Source organism: Falco naumanni, chromosome Z (assembly GCF_017639655.2).
Source record: "Falco naumanni isolate bFalNau1 chromosome Z, bFalNau1.pat, whole genome shotgun sequence".
NCBI classification, from domain to species: Eukaryota; Metazoa; Chordata; class Aves; order Falconiformes; family Falconidae; genus Falco; species Falco naumanni.
In genome coordinates, this window is record NC_054080.1 from 21,198 (window position 1) to 48,633 (window position 27,436).

General features: G+C 57.9%; 4 protein-coding genes across 4 annotated transcripts; all 4 read right to left on the reverse strand.

The window, feature by feature from the left end:
• Window positions 1–2,595: 2,595 nt before the first annotated feature.
• On the reverse strand, window positions 2,596–5,257 carry LOC121081191 (acrosin-like). The gene is made up of 5 exons (XM_040580020.1): window positions 5,169–5,257; window positions 4,654–4,854; window positions 4,049–4,314; window positions 3,613–3,758; window positions 2,596–3,154 (listed from the first exon to the last, which is right to left on the reverse strand). The coding sequence occupies exons 1-5, from the start codon at window positions 5,255–5,257 to the stop codon at window positions 2,801–2,803; spliced, it is 1,056 nt and encodes a 351-aa protein (XP_040435954.1). The 3' UTR covers window positions 2,596–2,800.
• A 4,703-nt stretch (window positions 5,258–9,960) lies between these two features.
• Window positions 9,961–12,622, reverse strand: LOC121081193 (acrosin-like). Its single transcript, XM_040580022.1, has 5 exons — window positions 12,534–12,622; window positions 12,019–12,219; window positions 11,414–11,679; window positions 10,978–11,123; window positions 9,961–10,519 (listed from the first exon to the last, which is right to left on the reverse strand). Exons 1-5 carry the CDS (start codon window positions 12,620–12,622, stop codon window positions 10,166–10,168), a joined length of 1,056 nt encoding a protein of 351 aa, XP_040435956.1. The 3' UTR covers window positions 9,961–10,165.
• Window positions 12,623–17,322: 4,700 nt separating this feature from the next.
• LOC121081206 (acrosin-like) lies at window positions 17,323–19,932 on the reverse strand. Its single transcript, XM_040580053.1, has 5 exons — window positions 19,896–19,932; window positions 19,381–19,581; window positions 18,776–19,041; window positions 18,340–18,485; window positions 17,323–17,881 (listed from the first exon to the last, which is right to left on the reverse strand). Exons 2-5 carry the CDS (start codon window positions 19,557–19,559, stop codon window positions 17,528–17,530), a joined length of 945 nt encoding a protein of 314 aa, XP_040435987.1. The 5' UTR covers window positions 19,560–19,581; window positions 19,896–19,932; the 3' UTR covers window positions 17,323–17,527.
• A 4,750-nt stretch (window positions 19,933–24,682) lies between these two features.
• Window positions 24,683–27,292, reverse strand: LOC121081212 (acrosin-like). The gene is made up of 5 exons (XM_040580061.1): window positions 27,256–27,292; window positions 26,741–26,941; window positions 26,136–26,401; window positions 25,700–25,845; window positions 24,683–25,241 (listed from the first exon to the last, which is right to left on the reverse strand). Exons 2-5 carry the CDS (start codon window positions 26,917–26,919, stop codon window positions 24,888–24,890), a joined length of 945 nt encoding a protein of 314 aa, XP_040435995.1. The 5' UTR covers window positions 26,920–26,941; window positions 27,256–27,292; the 3' UTR covers window positions 24,683–24,887.
• Window positions 27,293–27,436: the final 144 nt, after the last annotated feature.

Here is a 27,436-nt window from a genome sequence, read left to right on the forward strand (position 1 = left end):
TTAGGCGCCCCATTGCAGCAACATGTTATCAAAACCTGAGAACATGTCAGCCTTTTTGGCATCCATTCACTCAATTGGCGGTATCGTTTGTTTGCTATTGCCTTGGTTGCCGTCATGTTTGCAAGGGCCCTGCAGAACATGGAAAACAATAAAAAGGGAGGGGGGGGGGGGGGGGGGGCGTGGGGCCCCGGTAATTGTAGAATCGTACGGAACAGAGACAGTGGGATAATGTGCAGTTGTGGCCTTGCTTTGGCGATGTGCAGCTGAGATCCTGCAGCAAAGAGTTCATAACTTTGAGGGAGTATGAGAAGAAACTAGGATGCAACAGAAACAAAGGAGGAATGTGATCTCACCTCTAGAAGATAAGGAAACAGCATGAACAGTAGAGAGTAGCCTATAGTGAAGAGCGCTAAGGAACGTGTTGTATGAATTTGACTGATCGCTCAAACTCCATTCATAAGCAGCTCGCAGAGTTGAGAAAAAACGTACAGGCCATAAAGGTTGAGAACGGGTTAACGGACTGGCTACAGGGTTTAGGAATTCCCGGAGGGTTAAAAGACTTGTTTCTGCAGGGGATAACGATGTTATTTGCCATTGTAATCTCTTTACAATGATAATGGGCTGCGTGTGGAATTGCTTTATGAGAATGATGAACAGATTGATAAAAGGGATCTGGATCGCTCAAAAACAAAAAGGGGGATTTGTGGAGTGGCTGGAAGACAACGGACATATTATGAGCAATGCAGACCACGTAACTTTGTTGTAATAGCAGGCCGAGCAGGCCGCAGCTGTAACAAGCTGCAGGTGTTGTGAAGGACATATGCAAGGCCAAGAGAGACAAAGAGACTGTGTACTCGCAGAGAGATAAGAGAGCTGGACAGAAAGGTGAGGAAAAACCGGATGCCTGCACAAGGGGGGAGCAGCGTGTGGACACCACGCTGGGACCAGTCCTAGGGGAGGTGGAAGCGTGTGAACGAGTCGTTTTAACCTATCACCTTTTCCATACCAAAGCCTGCGTAGAGTGTGTATTTTTAGCCGGGGGTATAAATGGCTGTGCGTCTGTTAATAGCATCTGTAGAGTATAAATTGCTGTGTATCCCTTAATAAAGTGGCACCAACTGGATCACACTGGTCGTATCAGTTGACGCGAGCCTTCTGCGTCAACAGGGGAGTGCCACTGGCTCTGCCATCACACCAGGCCAGTGGTGTGGGACACAGTAGAGGGAGCCCGGGGTAGAAGAGCCGCTGCATGACAGCGACAGCAGTGGGGCCTGTGCAGACTGGTGCTCCCTTGGCAGAACGTCTGCGCTCGCCCTGCGGTAGAGGACGGGGAAGAGAGAGAGAAGGCTGTTGCCCTGCAGTGCTCATGCACATGTGCAAGCCCACGTGTGCAGGTCCAACTTCCGTTAGTGAGGACTGGCAGGTTTCTTGGACAGGCACTGGGAAGGCAGTCAGGTGTCGGGTGGCCTGAGGGTCCTGACCTCTTCTTCCTCAGCCAAAGTGCCGCGAGTCCCAGAATCACACAATGGTCGTTGTTGGAGGGAACCTCTGGAGATTATGCAGTCCAGCGCCCTGCCAAAGCAGGCTGTGCTAGAGCAGGTTGCACAACATCCTGTGCAGGTGGTGCTGGAATGTTTCCAGAGGCCTCTCTGGGCAGCCGGTGCCAGTGATCTTAAGCTGGAGTGCTGTGCAAGGGTCCCTGTGCTGGTGGGGGGGCAGTGCCTGGACTAGCTGCAAGATCAAGGCACTGCAAAGGGGCAAGGAGATGATGAGCACAACAAGCCCATGCCACGCTCCCTGCCTCCCCACGTGACAGTGCCTGTGCCCAGGTCCCTGGTGGCTGCGGAGGCCACCTGGCACTGGGCACCCTTTCCCCTGCCTACCCGGAGGCTGCCTTAGGCTCTCTCTAGTCCACTCAGGCCCCCTTCTGAGGCCTTCCTTGCACCCCAGACCCCTCTGCAGAGCCTCAAGCCCTCAAGAAAAGCCCACCGGACTGGGGGCCCGGTCCCCTAGTCTCGACCATTCCACTCGAGTCCCCGCCGCACCCCTCCATAGGTGTCTGGTATGCCCCAGGCCTCCGGTTGCTCCTCTAGCGTGGCCGATACTACAGCCAGGAGGCAGCCGGGGAGCAGCAGCAGCAGCAGCCTCTTTGCTCCCACTCAAAGCTCATGGCGCTCCCTGCAGCCACTGCAGCCGTAGGCTTGGGCTTGGAAACATGGTGCAGCTGTGAAAGCAGAGCAGGCTGGGGAAGCCCAGGAACTCCGTGGCATGAGCAAAGGCCCCAGCTCGTGGATTTCCCCTGAAGCCCAGCTGGCCCTGAGAGGCCACTTTCAAGCTGGCTTGCGCCTCGTACAGAAGCCCACAGGGATGCCAGCAGGAGCCAGCCCAAGGCATTCTCTGCTTCCAACTGCCACCCCCAAGGCCCTGAGCCCTCCTATGACGTGCCTGCCTTCCTTCCACTGTTCCCTCCTGCTTCTCTCGGAGCAGGCAGAGCTTCAGCCCTTTGCGGTGACCCTTTGTGCCCGACTTGGCAGCCTGCCTCCTTCGGCAGGTGCCGGCTCTGGAAGCCCTTGCCTCACACAGGAGACTGCAGTGCACTGGCGCATGGTTAGCCATGCCAAGGGAAACACTTTATTGCAAGAAGGCAGCCTGCTGAGTTCTGCCGTTGTGAGCAGCGCGGGCAGGACAGAGCAGGCCTTTGTCACTGAGGCTGCCTTTCATCAGCAGGAATTGCCCCAGCAGGAAACGGTCGTCGTGCGCTGCAGCCTGCCCTGGATGCTCCTCATGGTGCTGCTCCAAGCTATTTCGCCCTTAGGTACTGCAGGAGCTCCTGCAGCCGGGTAAAGAAGTCCAGCAGCTTCTGGACTGGAAACGGGCAGGGTGGAAACCGGCTCGATTCTGTTGGCCTTGGCCTTGGCCATGGCCTTGGCCTCTGAACGGGGGTGTAGGTGAAGACTGGCTGTGGCCTTGCAGTAGTGGTTACTGCTGGGCGCAGGCCCATCTGCACCAGGATCCAGTCGTAGAAGTGCTGGGTGGAGGTGTAGACTCCGGGCTTCCTTGCTCTCGCACAGCCCGTCCCCCAGCTGGTCACGCCAACAAGCCAGAAGTAGTCGGCGCTCTTGTCTTGGCACACGAGAGGCCCACCGCTGTCCCCCTGCAGCACAGGAGAGAGGATGGAGGGGTTGTTGGGTGGCCACCGTCAGCCCGGTGGCTGGCTCCTTCTCTCTCACGGCACCTGCCAGAGCTGCATTCAGTGGCCAGCCAAGCTCTGCAGAAGCTTGCCTGGCAGGGGGCGGTGGGCCTGTAAGGCAGGGCTCGCTCCCACCGCTCTTCACGGTGGTGGTGAAGGTGTGTCAGACGGCTGGGATGGTGGAGCTGTGGGCTGCCAAGGGCACCGGGTGGGCCTTCTGGGCAGCGTGCCAGGCCTCTGGGACAAGGCGGGCAGGCCCTGGGCAAGGGCCTGCCCATGGGGAAGGGCGGGTAAGGCCCTCAGCGGTGGGGACCCAGCCATGGGAGTGTGAGTGGCCAGCAAAAGGCCGCGATGGCGCACGTTTGGGCGGTTGTGGCGGGGCTGCCTGTGCTGCCGGGGCTTGGCTTGTAGCACGCTCCTACCTGGCAGGTGTCGATGCCGCCCTGCGGATAGCCGGCACAGATGTTGTGGGTGTGGATGGCCCCCCTGTACCAGCCGCTGCTGTTACAGACCCTGGCATCAATGAGGTGGACCTGGGCCTCCTGCAGCGCGTATGCCGATCCTCCAGCTGTGAAGAGCACAGAAAGGAATGAACACCCAGCAGCTCATTGCCAGTTCTCCTCCCCCGTCTGGCTGAAGCCCTCCCCCGGGGCTCGGCTTTGCATGCCGACAGGCGCTGGACCGCTCTTGCCTTTCTGCCTTGCTCTGGGTCAATGGCTCGGGCCCCTCTCTGGAAGAGAGAGGCATACGCCCCCACAGCCTGACTCTGGCTTTCGCCTCTGCCATCAGGAAGCGCATCCTGCTTCCCCAAGCTGGCCAAGCTTGCACTGGCACCGCCGCTGCGTTTGGGCCACTCACCTCTTGCTTTCCTGGCACCCCAGCCACTGACGTAGCAGGCTGTCAGCTCTGAGACTCTCAGCGAGGCGTCGGGCACACAGGCAAGCTGTACGTAGCTGTTGCACTGGACAGGCTGGTCCAGCTCCAGCAAGGCAATGTCATTCCGCTGCGTGACGTTCCAGTAGTGCTGGTGAACCAGCAGCCGCCTGACGGCGCGCACCTGAGCCTCAGGGCCCAGCTGAGTCAGCTGGGTGACACCGAGCACCACGCGCAAGACGGTGATGTCCCTGGAAGGCAGATGGAGAGAGGGCTCAGAGGGAGCGCAGCCACGTGCCGCAGCAGCCCGGCACTTGCCCTGCCTTCTGCTCGACGAGGGAGAGAGGCAAGCAGCGCTAGGGAGGCTGCGACTGCCCTCGCGTGCCTTGGGCTCAAGCAGTGTCGAGCGGGAGGCTGCTGGGAAGCAGTGGCACGAGCCCAGCCTTCTCCTGAGCAGCCTCTCGGCGGGGCTCCGGAGTGCCCAGGCACTGGGCGTGCTGCAGGGCAACGGGACGGCAGTAGCACGTGCCGCTGCGCTCAGGGCACCTGCTAGTGTTGTGGGGCTAGCCCCGACCCCTGGTCCTCCTTACCTGACCTCGATGAAGCAGTGGGCTGCGGTGAGGACCCACTGTGGGCTGATGAGGGAGCCCCCGCAGATGTGCACCGTGCCTCCTTCCACAAGAGCCTGGATGCTGACGATCCAGGGCCAGGCCCCTGGCAGGGCATCTGTGCCACCCACGACGCGTGACATGCCGTAGTGAAAAGCCATGGGACGAAGCCCGCAGCTCCCTCTGTAACCAGAAACTCCTTACTGTGCTGCTGGATGGCTTGCGCCGTTGCGGCTGAAGGCCAGCCGTCTTCCCTCCCCACAAGGCATGGCCAGAAGGGCCGAGGAAACCCGTGGGGCCAAAACCCGCTCCCCTCGCCCCGCTTTCTGCTTCAGCCCGCAGACGAGTTGTGCCGGCGGCCTGGCTGCTGCCAAGGCACTGAGCCTCCCACATGGCTTTCAGGAACCTGGGGGGTGGCCACGGGGGACAAGCAGGCCCCCTCCAGTGAAGCCCACAAGGCTTGCCCAAGCTCCCTCCCAGAGCCTCGGGCCACTTACCCACAGCTGTCCCATGTGCCGTGCACAGGACAGCACACGGCCAGCAGGACAAGGAGAAGACGCAGAAAATCCATCGCTGCCAGCGACATGTGGCAGCTGCAAGGACGAGGGCTTGTCGCCACCAGTACGGCTGCCGACGGACTGCCCGCAGGATTCCCGTTGCCCGGGGTTCCCTTGGACGTGGGACTGATGTCACAGACGGGGTTCCCTTGGACGTAGGACTGATGTCACAGAGTGCCTGGTTCCGGGTGCTGGGCGTGGTGGTGTCTGGGCGTGGTGGGGGCGGGGGGCGGGGGCGGGGGGGGGGGGGGGGGGGGCAGGGGGGGTGAGGGTAGGGAGGGGTTCCAAGCAGGATTGGAGGCAGAAGCTGGGATCACTTTGCCTTTGCAGTCTATGAAATCTGCTGGTTTGATGGTACGAACTTGTTACCGAATTGATCATAAAAATCCCCCAAAGATATTTAGAGTGGACTGGAGGTGTTCCACATGTTGTGATAGCCCCTGTACAACAATTTGGCGCTGAATGGGCGCTGTCAGACTCTACTGCCCTTCAAGTGGCTCTTGGCAATTTTCAAGGGCAAGTTCAGTACCATCATCCACCTCATCCACTTTGGACAATGACTGTAGATCTAACTTTGCAGCCACGGCAACTGAGTTGGAGACGACTGAGATGGCCTTGCGGGCTGCGGCCTTGGCATTTCTTTATTTCCCAGGCCCTGTTAATCTCATTACTGATTCAGCCTGTGTGGCAGCCCTCCTTTCCCAGTTGGAGATGGCTGTCCATGGCCATATCAACCATGCTAAGCTTTTTGGCAATTTTGACTGTAGTTCGGGAAGGGACTTGGAAACGCCGTTCTCCATTCTACGTTATGCATGTTACGGCCACACTTCCCTACGCGGTTCTGCAATCGATGGCAACGCTGGAGCTGATGCTCCAGTTTCTGTGGCTCTGTCGGTGCCTGTTCCTGAGGCCCACCTGCAGGTCGTGTTAGCCCACCAATTTTATCATCAGAATTGGCGATTCTTGTATCAACAGTTTGGCCAAAAGAGTCTCTCTCAGGCTGCTGCACGCAGCATTGTTGCAGCCTGTCCAGCCTGTCCAAAGGGTATCCCCGTGCCCAGTTTTGGAGTTAATGGCAGAGGCCTTCAAGCTTTCCAACGCTGGTGTTACAACAGATGTAACTCATTACAATGCCCGTGGGGGATCCCCAGCAATTTGGTATTCCCCATTCCCCTGCGGGCCAAAGCATCGTTGAATGCATGAATGATACTCTTAAACGCCTGCTTGAAAAACAGAGAAGGGGAATGAGGGGAATGACCCAGAGGCACGTTCCGAGAAAGCATGCTATATTTTGAACTTTTTGAAAATCTGTCGTCCATGCTGTGCCTCCCATTGTACGATATTTTGTGTCAACTGGTGACAAGCAGCAAAAGCACCAAGGTGTCTTAGTACGCGGGAAAGACCCTCATACCAGGCATTGGTCAGGACCACATGGATTGTTAACCTGGGGGAGAGGTGATGCTTGTGTTTCTACAGAGGAAGGTCCGCGATGGGATACCTGCTCGCTGTGTGCGGCCTGAGCTTAGCGTGCCGGACCGTGGGAGCGCTGCTGCCGCCAGTCAACCCAACAACTGATGTGTGGGTCTCCTTAGCACAGCAACTGAGCACATCCTGGCTTGGTGTGCCCTTCCTGACTTGCCAACATTGTTGCAAACAAGTGAATGTATGTGGGGAATGAAGAATCTTACTGAAAGCCTTGATATCGGGGATAAGTGATTACCTCTGTATGATGTTAATCCAAAAGGAGCTGATATTGTTTGCACTTTGAATGTCGATAGTTGTCTTTACGTCGATGCTAATGTAGTAGGAGGCTATGATGGGACCATGACACCCACATAAATCAACACGTGAACATGTTGATAAGCATAATGCGCTTAAAGGCAATATAGCTTTGGATGAAGCAGGTAATGATGTAGTTGATTTATGGAACTGACGGGAACATATTGCAGTGGTTCTTCTCTTATCCGGAGTAACAGCAGGGAAAGCATTCAAGAGTTAAATCACCTTGTTTGTTAGGCAGTTAAGAACGTGAGTCAAATTGGCCACTATTACATACAAAACAGAGCAAGTATTGGCTTTTTGTTGTTGGCTCAAGGACATGGCTGTGAGGATTTTGATGGTACATGCTGCGTGGATTTTAGGCGCCCCATTGCAGCAACATGTTATCAAAACCTGAGAACATGTCAGCCTTTTTGGCATCCATTCACTCAATTGGCGGTATCGTTTGTTTGCTATTGCCTTGGTTGCCATCATGTTTGCAAGGGCCCTGCAGAACATGGAAAACAATAAAAAGGGAGGGGGGGGGGGGGGGGGGAGGGAGGGGGGCCCCGGTAATTGTAGAATCGTACGGAACAGAGACAGTGGGATAATGTGCAGTTGTGGCCTTGCTTTGGCGATGTGCAGCTGAGATCCTGCAGCAAAGAGTTCATAACTTTGAGGGAGTATGAGAAGAAACTAGGATGCAACAGAAACAAAGGAGGAATGTGATCTCACCTCTAGAAGATAAGGAAACAGCATGAACAGTAGAGAGTAGCCTATAGTGAAGAGCGCTAAGGAATGTGTTGTATGAACTTGACTGATCGCTCAAACTCCATTCATAAGCAGCTCGCAGAGTTAAGAAAAAACGTACAGGCCATAAAGGTTGAGAACGGGTTAACGGACTGGCTACAGGGTTTAGGAATTCCCGGAGGGTTAAAAGACTTGTTTCTGCAGGGGATAACGATGTTATTTGCCATTGTAATCTCTTTACAATGATAATGGGCTGCGTGTGGAATTGCTTTATGAGAATGATGAACAGATTGATAAAAGGGATCTGGATCGCTCAAAAACAAAAAGGGGGATTTGTGGAGTGGCTGGAAGACAACGGACATATTATGAGCAATGCAGACCACGTAACTTTGTTGTAATAGCAGGCCGAGCAGGCCGCAGCTGTAACAAGCTGCAGGTGTTGTGAAGGACATATGCAAGGCCAAGAGAGACAAAGAGACTGTGTACTCGCAGAGAGATAAGAGAGCTGGACAGAAAGGTGAGGAAAAACCGGATGCCTGCACAAGGGGGGAGCAGCGTGTGGACACCACGCTGGGACCAGTCCTAGGGGAGGTGGAAGCGTGTGAACGAGTCGTTTTAACCTATCACCTTTTCCATACCAAAGCCTGCGTAGAGTGTGTATTTTTAGCCGGGGGTATAAATGGCTGTGCGTCTGTTAATAGCATCTGTAGAGTATAAATTGCTGTGTATCCCTTAATAAAGTGGCACCAACTGGATCACACTGGTCGTATCAGTTGACGCGAGCCTTCTGCGTCAACAGGGGAGTGCCACTGGCTCTGCCATCACACCAGGCCAGTGGTGTGGGACACAGTAGAGGGAGCCCGGGGTAGAAGAGCCGCTGCATGACAGCGACAGCAGCGGGGCCTGTGCAGACTGGTGCTCCCTTGGCAGAACGTCTGCGCTCGCCCTGCGGTAGAGGACGGGGAAGAGAGAGAAGGCTGTTGCCCTGCAGTGCTCATGCACATGTGCAAGCCCACGTGTGCAGGTCCAACTTCCGTTAGTGAGGACTGGCAGGTTTCTTGGACAGGCACTGGGAAGGCAGTCAGGTGTCGGGTGGCCTGAGGGTCCTGACCTCTTCTTCCTCAGCCAAAGTGCCGCGAGTCCCAGAATCACACAATGGTCGTTGTTGGAGGGAACCTCTGGAGATTATGCAGTCCAGCGCCCTGCCAAAGCAGGCTGTGCTAGAGCAGGTTGCACAACATCCTGTGCAGGTGGTGCTGGAATGTTTCCAGAGGCCTCTCTGGGCAGCCGGTGCCAGTGATCTTAAGCTGGAGTGCTGTGCAAGGGTCCCGGTGCTGGTGGGGGGCAGTGCCTGGACTAGCTGCAAGATCAAGGCACTGCAAAGGGGCAAGGAGATGATGAGCACAACAAGCCCATGCCACGCTCCCTGCCTCCCCACGTGACAGTGCCTGTGCCCAGGTCCCTGGTGGCTGCGGAGGCCACCTGGCACTGGGCACCCTTTCCCCTGCCTACCCGGAGGCTGCCTTAGGCTCTCTCTAGTCCACTCAGGCCCCCTTCTGAGGCCTTCCTTGCACCCCAGACCCCTCTGCAGAGCCTCAAGCCCTCAAGAAAAGCCCACCGGACTGGGGGCCCGGTCCCCTAGTCTCGACCATTCCACTCGAGTCCCCGCCGCACCCCTCCATAGGTGTCTGGTATGCCCCAGGCCTCCGGTTGCTCCTCTAGCGTGGCCGATACTACAGCCAGGAGGCAGCCGGGGAGCAGCAGCAGCAGCAGCCTCTTTGCTCCCACTCAAAGCTCATGGCGCTCCCTGCAGCCACTGCAGCCGTAGGCTTGGGCTTGGAAACATGGTGCAGCTGTGAAAGCAGAGCAGGCTGGGGAAGCCCAGGAACTCCGTGGCATGAGCAAAGGCCCCAGCTCGTGGATTTCCCCTGAAGCCCAGCTGGCCCTGAGAGGCCACTTTCAAGCTGGCTTGCGCCTCGTACAGAAGCCCACAGGGATGCCAGCAGGAGCCAGCCCAAGGCATTCTCTGCTTCCAACTGCCACCCCCAAGGCCCTGAGCCCTCCTATGACGTGCCTGCCTTCCTTCCACTGTTCCCTCCTGCTTCTCTCGGAGCAGGCAGAGCTTCAGCCCTTTGCGGTGACCCTTTGTGCCCGACTTGGCAGCCTGCCTCCTTCGGCAGGTGCCGGCTCTGGAAGCCCTTGCCTCACACAGGAGACTGCAGTGCACTGGCGCATGGTTAGCCATGCCAAGGGAAACACTTTATTGCAAGAAGGCAGCCTGCTGAGTTCTGCCGTTGTGAGCAGCGCGGGCAGGACAGAGCAGGCCTTTGTCACTGAGGCTGCCTTTCATCAGCAGGAATTGCCCCAGCAGGAAACGGTCGTCGTGCGCTGCAGCCTGCCCTGGATGCTCCTCATGGTGCTGCTCCAAGCTATTTCGCCCTTAGGTACTGCAGGAGCTCCTGCAGCCGGGTAAAGAAGTCCAGCAGCTTCTGGACTGGAAACGGGCAGGGTGGAAACCGGCTCGATTCTGTTGGCCTTGGCCTTGGCCATGGCCTTGGCCTCTGAACGGGGGTGTAGGTGAAGACTGGCTGTGGCCTTGCAGTAGTGGTTACTGCTGGGCGCAGGCCCATCTGCACCAGGATCCAGTCGTAGAAGTGCTGGGTGGAGGTGTAGACTCCGGGCTTCCTTGCTCTCGCACAGCCCGTCCCCCAGCTGGTCACGCCAACAAGCCAGAAGTAGTCGGCGCTCTTGTCTTGGCACACGAGAGGCCCACCGCTGTCCCCCTGCAGCACAGGAGAGAGGATGGAGGGGTTGTTGGGTGGCCACCGTCAGCCCGGTGGCTGGCTCCTTCTCTCTCACGGCACCTGCCAGAGCTGCATTCAGTGGCCAGCCAAGCTCTGCAGAAGCTTGCCTGGCAGGGGGCGGTGGGCCTGTAAGGCAGGGCTCGCTCCCACCGCTCTTCACGGTGGTGGTGAAGGTGTGTCAGACGGCTGGGATGGTGGAGCTGTGGGCTGCCAAGGGCACCGGGTGGGCCTTCTGGGCAGCGTGCCAGGCCTCTGGGACAAGGCGGGCAGGCCCTGGGCAAGGGCCTGCCCATGGGGAAGGGCGGGTAAGGCCCTCAGCGGTGGGGACCCAGCCATGGGAGTGTGAGTGGCCAGCAAAAGGCCGCGATGGCGCACGTTTGGGCGGTTGTGGCGGGGCTGCCTGTGCTGCCGGGGCTTGGCTTGTAGCACGCTCCTACCTGGCAGGTGTCGATGCCGCCCTGCGGATAGCCGGCACAGATGTTGTGGGTGTGGATGGCCCCCCTGTACCAGCCGCTGCTGTTACAGACCCTGGCATCAATGAGGTGGACCTGGGCCTCCTGCAGCGCGTATGCCGATCCTCCAGCTGTGAAGAGCACAGAAAGGAATGAACACCCAGCAGCTCATTGCCAGTTCTCCTCCCCCGTCTGGCTGAAGCCCTCCCCCGGGGCTCGGCTTTGCATGCCGACAGGCGCTGGACCGCTCTTGCCTTTCTGCCTTGCTCTGGGTCAATGGCTCGGGCCCCTCTCTGGAAGAGAGAGGCATACGCCCCCACAGCCTGACTCTGGCTTTCGCCTCTGCCATCAGGAAGCGCATCCTGCTTCCCCAAGCTGGCCAAGCTTGCACTGGCACCGCCGCTGCGTTTGGGCCACTCACCTCTTGCTTTCCTGGCACCCCAGCCACTGACGTAGCAGGCTGTCAGCTCTGAGACTCTCAGCGAGGCGTCGGGCACACAGGCAAGCTGTACGTAGCTGTTGCACTGGACAGGCTGGTCCAGCTCCAGCAAGGCAATGTCATTCCGCTGCGTGACGTTCCAGTAGTGCTGGTGAACCAGCAGCCGCCTGACGGCGCGCACCTGAGCCTCAGGGCCCAGCTGAGTCAGCTGGGTGACACCGAGCACCACGCGCAAGACGGTGATGTCCCTGGAAGGCAGATGGAGAGAGGGCTCAGAGGGAGCGCAGCCACGTGCCGCAGCAGCCCGGCACTTGCCCTGCCTTCTGCTCGACGAGGGAGAGAGGCAAGCAGCGCTAGGGAGGCTGCGACTGCCCTCGCGTGCCTTGGGCTCAAGCAGTGTCGAGCGGGAGGCTGCTGGGAAGCAGTGGCACGAGCCCAGCCTTCTCCTGAGCAGCCTCTCGGCGGGGCTCCGGAGTGCCCAGGCACTGGGCGTGCTGCAGGGCAACGGGACGGCAGTAGCACGTGCCGCTGCGCTCAGGGCACCTGCTAGTGTTGTGGGGCTAGCCCCGACCCCTGGTCCTCCTTACCTGACCTCGATGAAGCAGTGGGCTGCGGTGAGGACCCACTGTGGGCTGATGAGGGAGCCCCCGCAGATGTGCACCGTGCCTCCTTCCACAAGAGCCTGGATGCTGACGATCCAGGGCCAGGCCCCTGGCAGGGCATCTGTGCCACCCACGACGCGTGACATGCCGTAGTGAAAAGCCATGGGACGAAGCCCGCAGCTCCCTCTGTAACCAGAAACTCCTTACTGTGCTGCTGGATGGCTTGCGCCGTTGCGGCTGAAGGCCAGCCGTCTTCCCTCCCCACAAGGCATGGCCAGAAGGGCCGAGGAAACCCGTGGGGCCAAAACCCGCTCCCCTCGCCCCGCTTTCTGCTTCAGCCCGCAGACGAGTTGTGCCGGCGGCCTGGCTGCTGCCAAGGCACTGAGCCTCCCACATGGCTTTCAGGAACCTGGGGGGTGGCCACGGGGGACAAGCAGGCCCCCTCCAGTGAAGCCCACAAGGCTTGCCCAAGCTCCCTCCCAGAGCCTCGGGCCACTTACCCACAGCTGTCCCATGTGCCGTGCACAGGACAGCACACGGCCAGCAGGACAAGGAGAAGACGCAGAAAATCCATCGCTGCCAGCGACATGTGGCAGCTGCAAGGACGAGGGCTTGTCGCCACCAGTACGGCTGCCGACGGACTGCCCGCAGGATTCCCGTTGCCCGGGGTTCCCTTGGACGTGGGACTGATGTCACAGACGGGGTTCCCTTGGACGTAGGACTGATGTCACAGAGTGCCTGGTTCCGGGTGCTGGGCGTGGTGGTGTCTGGGCGTGGTGGGGGCGGGGGGCGGGGGCGGGGGGGGGGGGGGGGGGGCAGGGGGGGTGAGGGTAGGGAGGGGTTCCAAGCAGGATTGGAGGCAGAAGCTGGGATCACTTTGCCTTTGCAGTCTATGAAATCTGCTGGTTTGATGGTACGAACTTGTTACCGAATTGATCATAAAAATCCCCCAAAGATATTTAGAGTGGACTGGAGGTGTTCCACATGTTGTGATAGCCCCTGTACAACAATTTGGCGCTGAATGGGCGCTGTCAGACTCTACTGCCCTTCAAGTGGCTCTTGGCAATTTTCAAGGGCAAGTTCAGTACCATCATCCACCTCATCCACTTTGGACAATGACTGTAGATCTAACTTTGCAGCCACGGCAACTGAGTTGGAGACGACTGAGATGGCCTTGCGGGCTGCGGCCTTGGCATTTCTTTATTTCCCAGGCCCTGTTAATCTCATTACTGATTCAGCCTGTGTGGCAGCCCTCCTTTCCCAGTTGGAGATGGCTGTCCATGGCCATATCAACCATGCCAAGCTTTTTGGCAATTTTGACTGTAGTTCGGGAAGGGACTTGGAAACGCCGTTCTCCATTCTACGTTATGCATGTTACGGCCACACTTCCCTACGCGGTTCTGCAATCGATGGCAACGCTGGAGCTGATGCTCCAGTTTCTGTGGCTCTGTCGGTGCCTGTTCCTGAGGCCCACCTGCAGGTCGTGTTAGCCCACCAATTTTATCATCAGAATTGGTGATTCTTGTATCAACAGTTTGGCCAAAAGAGTCTCTCTCAGGCTGCTGCACGCAGCATTGTTGCAGCCTGTCCAGCCTGTCCAAAGGGTATCCCCGTGCCCAGTTTTGGAGTTAATGGCAGAGGCCTTCAAGCTTTCCAACGCTGGTGTTACAACAGATGTAACTCATTACAATGCCCGTGGGGGATCCCCAGCAATTTGGTATTCCCCATTCCCCTGCGGGTCAAGCCATCGTTGAATGCATGAATGATACTCTTAAACGCCTGCTTGAAAAACAGAGAAGGGGAATGAGGGGAATGACCCAGAGGCACGTTCCGAGAAAGCATGCTATATTTTGAACTTTTTGAAAATCTGTCGCCCATGCTGTGCCTCCCATTGTACGATATTTTGTGTCAACTGGTGACAAGCAGCAAAAGCACCAAGGTGTCTTAGTACGCGGGAAAGACCCTCATACCAGGCATTGGTCAGGACCACATGGATTGTTAACCTGGGGGAGAGGTGATGCTTGTGTTTCTACAGAGGAAGGTCCGCGATGGGATACCTGCTCGCTGTGTGCGGCCTGAGCTTAGCGTGCCGGACCGTGGGAGCGCTGCTGCCGCCAGTCAACCCAACAACTGATGTGTGGGTCTCCTTAGCACAGCAACTGAGCACATCCTGGCTTGGTGTGCCCTTCCTGACTTGCCAACATTGTTGCAAACAAGTGAATGTATGTGGGGAATGAAGAATCTTACTGAAAGCCTTGATATCGGGGATAAGTGATTACCTCTGTATGATGTTAATCCAAAAGGAGCTGATATTGTTTGCACTTTGAATGTCGATAGTTGTCTTTACGTCGATGCTAATGTAGTAGGAGGCTATGATGGGACCATGACACCCACATAAATCAACACGTGAACATGTTGATAAGCATAATGCGCTTAAAGGCAATATAGCTTTGGATGAAGCAGGTAATGATGTAGTTGATTTATGGAACTGACGGGAACATATTGCAGTGGTTCTTCTCTTATCCGGAGTAACAGCAGGGAAAGCATTCAAGAGTTAAATCACCTTGTTTGTTAGGCAGTTAAGAACGTGAGTCAAATTGGCCACTATTACATACAAAACAGAGCAAGTATTGGCTTTTTGTTGTTGGCTCAAGGACATGGCTGTGAGGATTTTGATGGTACATGCTGCGTGGATTTTAGGCGCCCCATTGCAGCAACATGTTATCAAAACCTGAGAACATGTCAGCCTTTTTGGCATCCATTCACTCAATTGGCGGTATCGTTTGTTTGCTATTGCCTTGGTTGCCATCATGTTTGCAAGGGCCCTGCAGAACATGGAAAACAATAAAAAGGGAGGGGGGGGGGGGGGAGGGAGGGGGGGCCCCGGTAATTGTAGAATCGTACGGAACAGAGACAGTGGGATAATGTGCAGTTGTGGCCTTGCTTTGGCGATGTGCAGCTGAGATCCTGCAGCAAAGAGTTCATAACTTTGAGGGAGTATGAGAAGAAACTAGGATGCAACAGAAACAAAGGAGGAATGTGATCTCACCTCTAGAAGATAAGGAAAAGCATGAACAGTAGAGAGTAGCCTATAGTGAAGAGCGCTAAGGAATGTGTTGTATGAACTTGACTGATCGCTCAAACTCCATTCATAAGCAGCTCGCAGAGTTAAGAAAAAACGTACAGGCCATAAAGGTTGAGAACGGGTTAACGGACTGGCTACAGGGTTTAGGAATTCCCGGAGGGTTAAAAGACTTGTTTCTGCAGGGGATAACGATGTTATTTGCCATTGTAATCTCTTTACAATGATAATGGGCTGCGTGTGGAATTGCTTTATGAGAATGATGAACAGATTGATAAAAGGGATCTGGATCGCTCAAAAACAAAAAGGGGGATTTGTGGAGTGGCTGGAAGACAACGGACATATTATGAGCAATGCAGACCACGTAACTTTGTTGTAATAGCAGGCCGAGCAGGCCGCAGCTGTAACAAGCTGCAGGTGTTGTGAAGGACATATGCAAGGCCAAGAGAGACAAAGAGACTGTGTACTCGCAGAGAGATAAGAGAGCTGGACAGAAAGGTGAGGAAAAACCGGATGCCTGCACAAGGGGGGGAGCAGCGTGTGGACACCACGCTGGGACCAGTCCTAGGGGAGGTGGAAGCGTGTGAACGAGTCGTTTTAACCTATCACCTTTTCCATACCAAAGCCTGCGTAGAGTGTGTATTTTTAGCCGGGGGTATAAATGGCTGTGCGTCTGTTAATAGCATCTGTAGAGTATAAATTGCTGTGTATCCCTTAATAAAGTGGCACCAACTGGATCACACTGGTCGTATCAGTTGACGCGAGCCTTCTGCGTCAACAGGGGAGTGCCACTGGCTCTGCCATCACACCAGGCCAGTGGTGTGGGACACAGTAGAGGGAGCCCGGGGTAGAAGAGCCGCTGCATGACAGCGACAGCAGCGGGGCCTGTGCAGACTGGTGCTCCCTTGGCAGAACGTCTGCGCTCGCCCTGCGGTAGAGGACGGGGAAGAGAGAGAAGGCTGTTGCCCTGCAGTGCTCATGCACATGTGCAAGCCCACGTGTGCAGGTCCAACTTCCGTTCGTGAGGACTGGCAGGTTTCTTGGACAGGCACTGGGAAGGCAGTCAGGTGTCGGGTGGCCTGAGGGTCCTGACCTCTTCTTCCTCAGCCAAAGTGCCGCGAGTCCCAGAATCACACAATGGTCGTTGTTGGAGGGAACCTCTGGAGATTATGCAGTCCAGCGCCCTGCCAAAGCAGGCTGTGCTAGAGCAGGTTGCACAACATCCTGTGCAGGTGGTGCTGGAATGTTTCCAGAGGCCTCTCTGGGCAGCCGGTGCCAGTGATCTTAAGCTGGAGTGCTGTGCAAGGGTCCCGGTGCTGGTGGGGGGGCAGTGCCTGGACTAGCTGCAAGATCAAGGCACTGCAAAGGGGCAAGGAGATGATGAGCACAACAAGCCCATGCCACGCTCCCTGCCTCCCCACGTGACAGTGCCTATGCCCAGGTCCCTGGTGGCTGCGGAGGCCACCTGGCACTGGGCACCCTTTCCCCTGCCTACCCGGAGGCTGCCTTAGGCTCTCTCTAGTCCACTCAGGCCCCCTTCTGAGGCCTTCCTTGCACCCCAGACCCCTCTGCAGAGCCTCAAGCCCTCAAGAAAAGCCCACCGGACTGGGGGCCCGGTCCCCTAGTCTCGACCATTCCACTCGAGTCCCCGCCGCACCCCTCCATAGGTGTCTGGTATGCCCCAGGCCTCCGGTTGCTCCTCTAGCGTGGCCGATACTACAGCCAGGAGGCAGCCGGGGAGCAGCAGCAGCAGCAGCCTCTTTGCTCCCACTCAAAGCTCATGGCGCTCCCTGCAGCCACTGCAGCCGTAGGCTTGGGCTTGGAAAGATGGTGCAGCTGTGAAAGCAGAGCAGGCTGGGGAAGCCCAGGAACTCCGTGGCATGAGCAAAGGCCCCAGCTCGTGGATTTCCCCTGAAGCCCAGCTGGCCCTGAGAGGCCACTTTCAAGCTGGCTTGCGCCTCGTACAGAAGCCCACAGGGATGCCAGCAGGAGCCAGCCCAAGGCATTCTCTGCTTCCAACTGCCACCCCCAAGGCCCTGAGCCCTCCTATGACGTGCCTGCCTTCCTTCCACTGTTCCCTCCTGCTTCTCTCGGAGCAGGCAGAGCTTCAGCCCTTTGCGGTGACCCTTTGTGCCCGACTTGGCAGCCTGCCTCCTTCGGCAGGTGCCGGCTCTGGAAGCCCTTGCCTCACACAGGAGACTGCAGTGCACTGGCGCATGGTTAGCCATGCCAAGGGAAACACTTTATTGCAAGAAGGCAGCCTGCTGAGTTCTGCCGTTGTGAGCAGCGCGGGCAGGACAGAGCAGGCCTTTGTCACTGAGGCTGCCTTTCATCAGCAGGAATTGCCCCAGCAGGAAACGGTCGTCGTGCGCTGCAGCCTGCCCTGGATGCTCCTCATGGTGCTGCTCCAAGCTATTTCGCCCTTAGGTACTGCAGGAGCTCCTGCAGCCGGGTAAAGAAGTCCAGCAGCTTCTGGACTGGAAACGGGCAGGGTGGAAACCGGCTCGATTCTGTTGGCCTTGGCCTTGGCCATGGCCTTGGCCTCTGAACGGGGGTGTAGGTGAAGACTGGCTGTGGCCTTGCAGTAGTGGTTACTGCTGGGCGCAGGCCCATCTGCACCAGGATCCAGTCGTAGAAGTGCTGGGTGGAGGTGTAGACTCCGGGCTTCCTTGCTCTCGCACAGCCCGTCCCCCAGCTGGTCACGCCAACAAGCCAGAAGTAGTCGGCGCTCTTGTCTTGGCACACGAGAGGCCCACCGCTGTCCCCCTGCAGCACAGGAGAGAGGATGGAGGGGTTGTTGGGTGGCCACCGTCAGCCCGGTGGCTGGCTCCTTCTCTCTCACGGCACCTGCCAGAGCTGCATTCAGTGGCCAGCCAAGCTCTGCAGAAGCTTGCCTGGCAGGGGGCGGTGGGCCTGTAAGGCAGGGCTCGCTCCCACCGCTCTTCACGGTGGTGGTGAAGGTGTGTCAGACGGCTGGGATGGTGGAGCTGTGGGCTGCCAAGGGCACCGGGTGGGCCTTCTGGGCAGCGTGCCAGGCCTCTGGGACAAGGCGGGCAGGCCCTGGGCAAGGGCCTGCCCATGGGGAAGGGCGGGTAAGGCCCTCAGCGGTGGGGACCCAGCCATGGGAGTGTGAGTGGCCAGCAAAAGGCCGCGATGGCGCACGTTTGGGCGGTTGTGGCGGGGCTGCCTGTGCTGCCGGGGCTTGGCTTGTAGCACGCTCCTACCTGGCAGGTGTCGATGCCGCCCTGCGGATAGCCGGCACAGATGTTGTGGGTGTGGATGGCCCCCCTGTACCAGCCGCTGCTGTTACAGACCCTGGCATCAATGAGGTGGACCTGGGCCTCCTGCAGCGCGTATGCCGATCCTCCAGCTGTGAAGAGCACAGAAAGGAATGAACACCCAGCAGCTCATTGCCAGTTCTCCTCCCCCGTCTGGCTGAAGCCCTCCCCCGGGGCTCGGCTTTGCATGCCGACAGGCGCTGGACCGCTCTTGCCTTTCTGCCTTGCTCTGGGTCAATGGCTCGGGCCCCTCTCTGGAAGAGAGAGGCATACGCCCCCACAGCCTGACTCTGGCTTTCGCCTCTGCCATCAGGAAGCGCATCCTGCTTCCCCAAGCTGGCCAAGCTTGCACTGGCACCGCCGCTGCGTTTGGGCCACTCACCTCTTGCTTTCCTGGCACCCCAGCCACTGACGTAGCAGGCTGTCAGCTCTGAGACTCTCAGCGAGGCGTCGGGCACACAGGCAAGCTGTACGTAGCTGTTGCACTGGACAGGCTGGTCCAGCTCCAGCAAGGCAATGTCATTCCGCTGCGTGACGTTCCAGTAGTGCTGGTGAACCAGCAGCCGCCTGACGGCGCGCACCTGAGCCTCAGGGCCCAGCTGAGTCAGCTGGGTGACACCGAGCACCACGCGCAAGACGGTGATGTCCCTGGAAGGCAGATGGAGAGAGGGCTCAGAGGGAGCGCAGCCACGTGCCGCAGCAGCCCGGCACTTGCCCTGCCTTCTGCTCGACGAGGGAGAGAGGCAAGCAGCGCTAGGGAGGCTGCGACTGCCCTCGCGTGCCTTGGGCTCAAGCAGTGTCGAGCGGGAGGCTGCTGGGAAGCAGTGGCACGAGCCCAGCCTTCTCCTGAGCAGCCTCTCGGCGGGGCTCCGGAGTGCCCAGGCACTGGGCGTGCTGCAGGGCAACGGGACGGCAGTAGCACGTGCCGCTGCGCTCAGGGCACCTGCTAGTGTTGTGGGGCTAGCCCCGACCCCTGGTCCTCCTTACCTGACCTCGATGAAGCAGTGGGCTGCGGTGAGGACCCACTGTGGGCTGATGAGGGAGCCCCCGCAGATGTGCACCGTGCCTCCTTCCACGAGAGCCTGGATGCTGACGATCCAGGGCCAGGCCCCTGGCAGGGCATCTGTGCCACCCACGACGCGCGACATGCCGTAGTGAAAAGCCATGGGACGAAGCCCGCAGCTCCCTCTGTAACCAGAAACTCCTTACTGTGCTGCTGGATGGCTTGCGCCGTTGCGGCTGAAGGCCAGCCGTCTTCCCTCCCCACAAGGCATGGCCAGAAGGGCCGAGGAAACCCGTGGGGCCAAAACCCGCTCCCCTCGCCCCGCTTTCTGCTTCAGCCCGCAGACGAGTTGTGCCGGCGGCCTGGCTGCTGCCAAGGCACTGAGCCTCCCACATGGCTTTCAGGAACCTGGGGGGTGGCCACGGGGGACAAGCAGGCCCCCTCCAGTGAAGCCCACAAGGCTTGCCCAAGCTCCCTCCCAGAGCCTCGGGCCACTTACCCACAGCTGTCCCATGTGCCGTGCACAGGACAGCACACGGCCAGCAGGACAAGGAGAAGACGCAGAAAATCCATCGCTGCCAGCGACATGTGGCAGCTGCAAGGACGAGGGCTTGTCGCCACCAGTACGGCTGCCGACGGACTGCCCGCAGGATTCCCGTTGCCCGGGGTTCCCTTGGACGTGGGACTGATGTCACAGACGGGGTTCCCTTGGACGTAGGACTGATGTCACAGAGTGCCTGGTTCCGGGTGCTGGGCGTGGTGGTGTCTGGGCGTGGTGGGGGCGGGGGGCGGGGGCGGGGGGGGGGGGGGGGGGGGCGGGGGGGGGGAGGGTAGGGAGGGGTTCCAAGCAGGATTGGAGGCAGAAGCTGGGATCACTTTGCCTTTGCAGTCTATGAAATCTGCTGGTTTGATGGTACGAACTTGTTACCGAATTGATCATAAAAATCCCCCAAAGATATTTAGAGTGGACTGGAGGTGTTCCACATGTTGTGATAGCCCCTGTACAACAATTTGGCGCTGAATGGGCGCTGTCAGACTCTACTGCCCTTCAAGTGGCTCTTGGCAATTTTCAAGGGCAAGTTCAGTACCATCATCCACCTCATCCACTTTGGACAATGACTGTAGATCTAACTTTGCAGCCACGGCAACTGAGTTGGAGACGACTGAGATGGCCTTGCGGGCTGCGGCCTTGGCATTTCTTTATGTCCCAGGCCCTGTTAATCTCATTACTGATTCAGCCTGTGTGGCAGCCCTCCTTTCCCAGTTGGAGATGGCTGTCCATGGCCATATCAACCATGCCAAGCTTTTTGGCAATTTTGACTGTAGTTCGGGAAGGGACTTGGAAACGCCGTTCTCCATTCTACGTTATGCATGTTACGGCCACACTTCCCTACGCGGTTCTGCAATCGATGGCAACGCTGGAGCTGATGCTCCAGTTTCTGTGGCTCTGTCGGTGCCTGTTCCTGAGGCCCACCTGCAGGTCGTGTTAGCCCACCAATTTTATCATCAGAATTGGTGATTCTTGTATCAACAGTTTGGCCAAAAGAGTCTCTCTCAGGCTGCTGCACGCAGCATTGTTGCAGCCTGTCCAGCCTGTCCAAAGGGTATCCCCGTGCCCAGTTTTGGAGTTAATGGCAGAGGCCTTCAAGCTTTCCAACGCTGGTGTTACAACAGATGTAACTCATTACAATGCCCGTGGGGGATCCCCAGCAATTTGGTATTCCCCATTCCCCTGCGGGTCAAGCCATCGTTGAATGCATGAATGATACTCTTAAACGCCTGCTTGAAAAACAGAGAAGGGGAATGAGGGGAATGACCCAGAGGCACGTTCCGAGAAAGCATGCTATATTTTGAACTTTTTGAAAATCTGTCGCCCATGCTGTGCCTCCCATTGTACGATATTTTGTGTCAACTGGTGACAAGCAGCAAAAGCACCAAGGTGTCTTAGTACGCGGGAAAGACCCTCATACCAGGCATTGGTCAGGACCACATGGATTGTTAACCTGGGGGAGAGGTGATGCTTGTGTTTCTACAGAGGAAGGTCCGCGATGGGATACCTGCTCGCTGTGTGCGGCCTGAGCTTAGCGTGCCGGACCGTGGGAGCGCTGCTGCCGCCAGTCAACCCAACAACTGATGTGTGGGTCTCCTTAGCACAGCAACTGAGCACATCCTGGCTTGGTGTGCCCTTCCTGACTTGCCAACATTGTTGCAAACAAGTGAATGTATGTGGGGAATGAAGAATCTTACTGAAAGCCTTGATATCGGGGATAAGTGATTACCTCTGTATGATGTTAATCCAAAAGGAGCTGATATTGTTTGCACTTTGAATGTCGATAGTTGTCTTTACGTCGATGCTAATGTAGTAGGAGGCTATGATGGGACCATGACACCCACATAAATCAACACGTGAACATGTTGATAAGCATAATGCGCTTAAAGGCAATATAGCTTTGGATGAAGCAGGTAATGATGTAGTTGATTTATGGAACTGACGGGAACATATTGCAGTGGTTCTTCTCTTATCCGGAGTAACAGCAGGGAAAGCATTCAAGAGTTAAATCACCTTGTTTGTTAGGCAGTTAAGAACGTGAGTCAAATTGGCCACTATTACATACAAAACAGAGCAAGTATTGGCTTTTTGTTGTTGGCTCAAGGACATGGCTGTGAGGATTTTGATGGTACATGCTGCGTGGATTTTAGGCGCCCCATTGCAGCAACATGTTATCAAAACCTGAGAACATGTCAGCCTTTTTGGCATCCATTCACTCAATTGGCGGTATCGTTTGTTTGCTATTGCCTTGGTTGCCGTCATGTTTGCAAGGGCCCTGCAGAACATGGAAAACAATAAAAAGGGAGGGGGGGGGGGGGAGGGAGGGGGGCCCCGGTAATTGTAGAATCGTACGGAACAGAGACAGTGGGATAATGTGCAGTTGTGGCCTTGCTTTGGCGATGTGCAGCTGAGATCCTGCAGCAAAGAGTTCATAACTTTGAGGGAGTATGAGAAGAAACTAGGATGCAACAGAAACAAAGGAGGAATGTGATCTCACCTCTAGAAGATAAGGAAACAGCATGAACAGTAGAGAGTAGCCTATAGTGAAGAGCGCTAAGGAATGTGTTGTATGAACTTGACTGATCGCTCAAACTCCATTCATAAGCAGCTCGCAGAGTTGAGAAAAAACGTACAGGCCATAAAGGTTGAGAACGGGTTAACGGACTGGCTACAGGGTTTAGGAATTCCCAGAGGGTTAAAAGACTTGTTTCTGCAGGGGATAACGATGTTATTTGCCATTGTAATCTCTTTACAATGATAATGGGCTGCGTGTGGAATTGCTTTATGAGAATGATGAACAGATTGATAAAAGGGATCTGGATCGCTCAAAAACAAAAAGGGGGATTTGTGGAGTGGCTGGAAGACAACGGACATATTATGAGCAATGCAGACCACGTAACTTTGTTGTAATAGCAGGCCGAGCAGGCCGCAGCTGTAACAAGCTGCAGGTGTTGTGAAGGACATATGCAAGGCCAAGAGAGACAAAGAGACTGTGTACTCGCAGAGAGATAAGAGAGCTGGACAGAAAGGTGAGGAAAAACCGGATGCCTGCACAAGGGGGGAGCAGCGTGTGGACACCACGCTGGGACCAGTCCTAGGGGAGGTGGAAGCGTGTGAACGAGTCGTTTTAACCTATCACCTTTTCCATACCAAAGCCTGCGTAGAGTGTGTATTTTTAGCCGGGGGTATAAATGGCTGTGCGTCTGTTAATAGCATCTGTAGAGTATAAATTGCTGTGTATCCCTTAATAAAGTGGCACCAACTGGATCACACTGGTCGTATCAGTTGACGCGAGCCTTCTGCGTCAACAGGGGAGTGCCACTGGCTCTGCCATCACACCAGGCCAGTGGTGTGGGACACAGTAGAGGGAGCCCGGGGTAGAAGAGCCGCTGCATGACAGCGACAGCAGCGGGGCCTGTGCAGACTGGTGCTCCCTTGGCAGAACGTCTGCGCTCGCCCTGCGGTAGAGGACGGGGAAGAGAGAGAAGGCTGTTGCCCTGCAGTGCTCATGCACATGTGCAAGCCCACGTGTGCAGGTCCAACTTCCGTTCGTGAGGACTGGCAGGTTTCTTGGACAGGCACTGGGAAGGCAGTCAGGTGTCGGGTGGCCTGAGGGTCCTGACCTCTTCTTCCTCAGCCAAAGTGCCGCGAGTCCCAGAATCACACAATGGTCGTTGTTGGAGGGAACCTCTGGAGATTATGCAGTCCAGCGCCCTGCCAAAGCAGGCTGTGCTAGAGCAGGTTGCACAACATCCTGTGCAGGTGGTGCTGGAATGTTTCCAGAGGCCTCTCTGGGCAGCCGGTGCCAGTGATCTTAAGCTGGAGTGCTGTGCAAGGGTCCCGGTGCTGGTGGGGGGCAGTGCCTGGACTAGCTGCAAGATCAAGGCACTGCAAAGGGGCAAGGAGATGATGAGCACAACAAGCCCATGCCACGCTCCCTGCCTCCCCACGTGACAGTGCCTGTGCCCAGGTCCCTGGTGGCTGCGGAGGCCACCTGGCACTGGGCACCCTTTCCCCTGCCTACCCGGAGGCTGCCTTAGGCTCTCTCTAGTCCACTCAGGCCCCCTTCTGAGGCCTTCCTTGCACCCCAGACCCCTCTGCAGAGCCTCAAGCCCTCAAGAAAAGCCCACCGGACTGGGGGCCCGGTCCCCTAGTCTCGACCATTCCACTCGAGTCCCCGCCGCACCCCTCCATAGGTGTCTGGTATGCCCCAGGCCTCCGGTTGCTCCTCTAGCGTGGCCGATACTACAGCCAGGAGGCAGCCGGGGAGCAGCAGCAGCAGCAGCCTCTTTGCTCCCACTCAAAGCTCATGGCGCTCCCTGCAGCCACTGCAGCCGTAGGCTTGGGCTTGGAAAGATGGTGCAGCTGTGAAAGCAGAGCAGGCTGGGGAAGCCCAGGAACTCCGTGGCATGAGCAAAGGCCCCAGCTCGTGGATTTCCCCTGAAGCCCAGCTGGCCCTGAGAGGCCACTTTCAAGCTGGCTTGCGCCTCGTACAGAAGCCCACAGGGATGCCAGCAGGAGCCAGCCCAAGGCATTCTCTGCTTCCAACTGCCACCCCCAAGGCCCTGAGCCCTCCTATGACGTGCCTGCCTTCCTTCCACTGTTCCCTCCTGCTTCTCTCGGAGCAGGCAGAGCTTCAGCCCTTTGCGGTGACCCTTTGTGCCCGACTTGGCAGCCTGCCTCCTTCGGCAGGTGCCGGCTCTGGAAGCCCTTGCCTCACACAGGAGACTGCAGTGCACTGGCGCATGGTTAGCCATGCCAAGGGAAACACTTTATTGCAAGAAGGCAGCCTGCTGAGTTCTGCCGTTGTGAGCAGCGCGGGCAGGACAGAGCAGGCCTTTGTCACTGAGGCTGCCTTTCATCAGCAGGAATTGCCCCAGCAGGAAACGGTCGTCGTGCGCTGCAGCCTGCCCTGGATGCTCCTCATGGTGCTGCTCCAAGCTATTTCGCCCTTAGGTACTGCAGGAGCTCCTGCAGCCGGGTAAAGAAGTCCAGCAGCTTCTGGACTGGAAACGGGCAGGGTGGAAACCGGCTCGATTCTGTTGGCCTTGGCCTTGGCCATGGCCTTGGCCTCTGAACGGGGGTGTAGGTGAAGACTGGCTGTGGCCTTGCAGTAGTGGTTACTGCTGGGCGCAGGCCCATCTGCACCAGGATCCAGTCGTAGAAGTGCTGGGTGGAGGTGTAGACTCCGGGCTTCCTTGCTCTCGCACAGCCCGTCCCCCAGCTGGTCACGCCAACAAGCCAGAAGTAGTCGGCGCTCTTGTCTTGGCACACGAGAGGCCCACCGCTGTCCCCCTGCAGCACAGGAGAGAGGATGGAGGGGTTGTTGGGTGGCCACCGTCAGCCCGGTGGCTGGCTCCTTCTCTCTCACGGCACCTGCCAGAGCTGCATTCAGTGGCCAGCCAAGCTCTGCAGAAGCTTGCCTGGCAGGGGGCGGTGGGCCTGTAAGGCAGGGCTCGCTCCCACCGCTCTTCACGGTGGTGGTGAAGGTGTGTCAGACGGCTGGGATGGTGGAGCTGTGGGCTGCCAAGGGCACCGGGTGGGCCTTCTGGGCAGCGTGCCAGGCCTCTGGGACAAGGCGGGCAGGCCCTGGGCAAGGGCCTGCCCATGGGGAAGGGCGGGTAAGGCCCTCAGCGGTGGGGACCCAGCCATGGGAGTGTGAGTGGCCAGCAAAAGGCCGCGATGGCGCACGTTTGGGCGGTTGTGGCGGGGCTGCCTGTGCTGCCGGGGCTTGGCTTGTAGCACGCTCCTACCTGGCAGGTGTCGATGCCGCCCTGCGGATAGCCGGCACAGATGTTGTGGGTGTGGATGGCCCCCCTGTACCAGCCGCTGCTGTTACAGACCCTGGCATCAATGAGGTGGACCTGGGCCTCCTGCAGCGCGTATGCCGATCCTCCAGCTGTGAAGAGCACAGAAAGGAATGAACACCCAGCAGCTCATTGCCAGTTCTCCTCCCCCGTCTGGCTGAAGCCCTCCCCCGGGGCTCGGCTTTGCATGCCGACAGGCGCTGGACCGCTCTTGCCTTTCTGCCTTGCTCTGGGTCAATGGCTCGGGCCCCTCTCTGGAAGAGAGAGGCATACGCCCCCACAGCCTGACTCTGGCTTTCGCCTCTGCCATCAGGAAGCGCATCCTGCTTCCCCAAGCTGGCCAAGCTTGCACTGGCACCGCCGCTGCGTTTGGGCCACTCACCTCTTGCTTTCCTGGCACCCCAGCCACTGACGTAGCAGGCTGTCAGCTCTGAGACTCTCAGCGAGGCGTCGGGCACACAGGCAAGCTGTACGTAGCTGTTGCACTGGACAGGCTGGTCCAGCTCCAGCAAGGCAATGTCATTCCGCTGCGTGACGTTCCAGTAGTGCTGGTGAACCAGCAGCCGCCTGACGGCGCGCACCTGAGCCTCAGGGCCCAGCTGAGTCAGCTGGGTGACACCGAGCACCACGCGCAAGACGGTGATGTCCCTGGAAGGCAGATGGAGAGAGGGCTCAGAGGGAGCGCAGCCACGTGCCGCAGCAGCCCGGCACTTGCCCTGCCTTCTGCTCGACGAGGGAGAGAGGCAAGCAGCGCTAGGGAGGCTGCGACTGCCCTCGCGTGCCTTGGGCTCAAGCAGTGTCGAGCGGGAGGCTGCTGGGAAGCAGTGGCACGAGCCCAGCCTTCTCCTGAGCAGCCTCTCGGCGGGGCTCCGGAGTGCCCAGGCACTGGGCGTGCTGCAGGGCAACGGGACGGCAGTAGCACGTGCCGCTGCGCTCAGGGCACCTGCTAGTGTTGTGGGGCTAGCCCCGACCCCTGGTCCTCCTTACCTGACCTCGATGAAGCAGTGGGCTGCGGTGAGGACCCACTGTGGGCTGATGAGGGAGCCCCCGCAGATGTGCACCGTGCCTCCTTCCACGAGAGCCTGGATGCTGACGATCCAGGGCCAGGCCCCTGGCAGGGCATCTGTGCCACCCACGACGCGCGACATGCCGTAGTGAAAAGCCATGGGACGAAGCCCGCAGCTCCCTCTGTAACCAGAAACTCCTTACTGTGCTGCTGGATGGCTTGCGCCGTTGCGGCTGAAGGCCAGCCGTCTTCCCTCCCCACAAGGCATGGCCAGAAGGGCCGAGGAAACCCGTGGGGCCAAAACCCGCTCCCCTCGCCCCGCTTTCTGCTTCAGCCCGCAGACGAGTTGTGCCGGCGGCCTGGCTGCTGCCAAGGCACTGAGCCTCCCACATGGCTTTCAGGAACCTGGGGGGTGGCCACGGGGGACAAGCAGGCCCCCTCCAGTGAAGCCCACAAGGCTTGCCCAAGCTCCCTCCCAGAGCCTCGGGCCACTTACCCACAGCTGTCCCATGTGCCGTGCACAGGACAGCACACGGCCAGCAGGACAAGGAGAAGACGCAGAAAATCCATCGCTGCCAGCGACATGTGGCAGCTGCAAGGACGAGGGCTTGTCGCCACCAGTACGGCTGCCGACGGACTGCCCGCAGGATTCCCGTTGCCCGGGGTTCCCTTGGACG

Coding starts and splice junctions, on each gene's coding strand:
- LOC121081191 (XM_040580020.1), bottom strand. CDS start 5,257: ATGTCGCTGGCAGCGATGGATTTTCTGCGTCTTCTCCTTGTCCTGCTG. Junction 4,315..4,653: donor CACTGCTTCATCGAGGTCAG/GTAAGGAGGACC, acceptor TCTGCCTTCCAG/GGACATCACCGTCTTGCGCG. Junction 3,759..4,048: donor GGGTGCCAGGAAAGCAAGAG/GTGAGTGGCCCA, acceptor TGCTCTTCACAG/CTGGAGGATCGGCATACGCG.
- LOC121081193 (XM_040580022.1), bottom strand. CDS start 12,622: ATGTCGCTGGCAGCGATGGATTTTCTGCGTCTTCTCCTTGTCCTGCTG. Junction 11,680..12,018: donor CACTGCTTCATCGAGGTCAG/GTAAGGAGGACC, acceptor TCTGCCTTCCAG/GGACATCACCGTCTTGCGCG. Junction 11,124..11,413: donor GGGTGCCAGGAAAGCAAGAG/GTGAGTGGCCCA, acceptor TGCTCTTCACAG/CTGGAGGATCGGCATACGCG.
- LOC121081206 (XM_040580053.1), bottom strand. CDS start 19,559: ATGGCTTTTCACTACGGCATGTCGCGCGTCGTGGGTGGCACAGATGCC. Junction 19,042..19,380: donor CACTGCTTCATCGAGGTCAG/GTAAGGAGGACC, acceptor TCTGCCTTCCAG/GGACATCACCGTCTTGCGCG. Junction 18,486..18,775: donor GGGTGCCAGGAAAGCAAGAG/GTGAGTGGCCCA, acceptor TGCTCTTCACAG/CTGGAGGATCGGCATACGCG.
- LOC121081212 (XM_040580061.1), bottom strand. CDS start 26,919: ATGGCTTTTCACTACGGCATGTCGCGCGTCGTGGGTGGCACAGATGCC. Junction 25,846..26,135: donor GGGTGCCAGGAAAGCAAGAG/GTGAGTGGCCCA, acceptor TGCTCTTCACAG/CTGGAGGATCGGCATACGCG. Junction 25,242..25,699: donor GCGGCATCGACACCTGCCAG/GTAGGAGCGTGC, acceptor CCTGTGCTGCAG/GGGGACAGCGGTGGGCCTCT.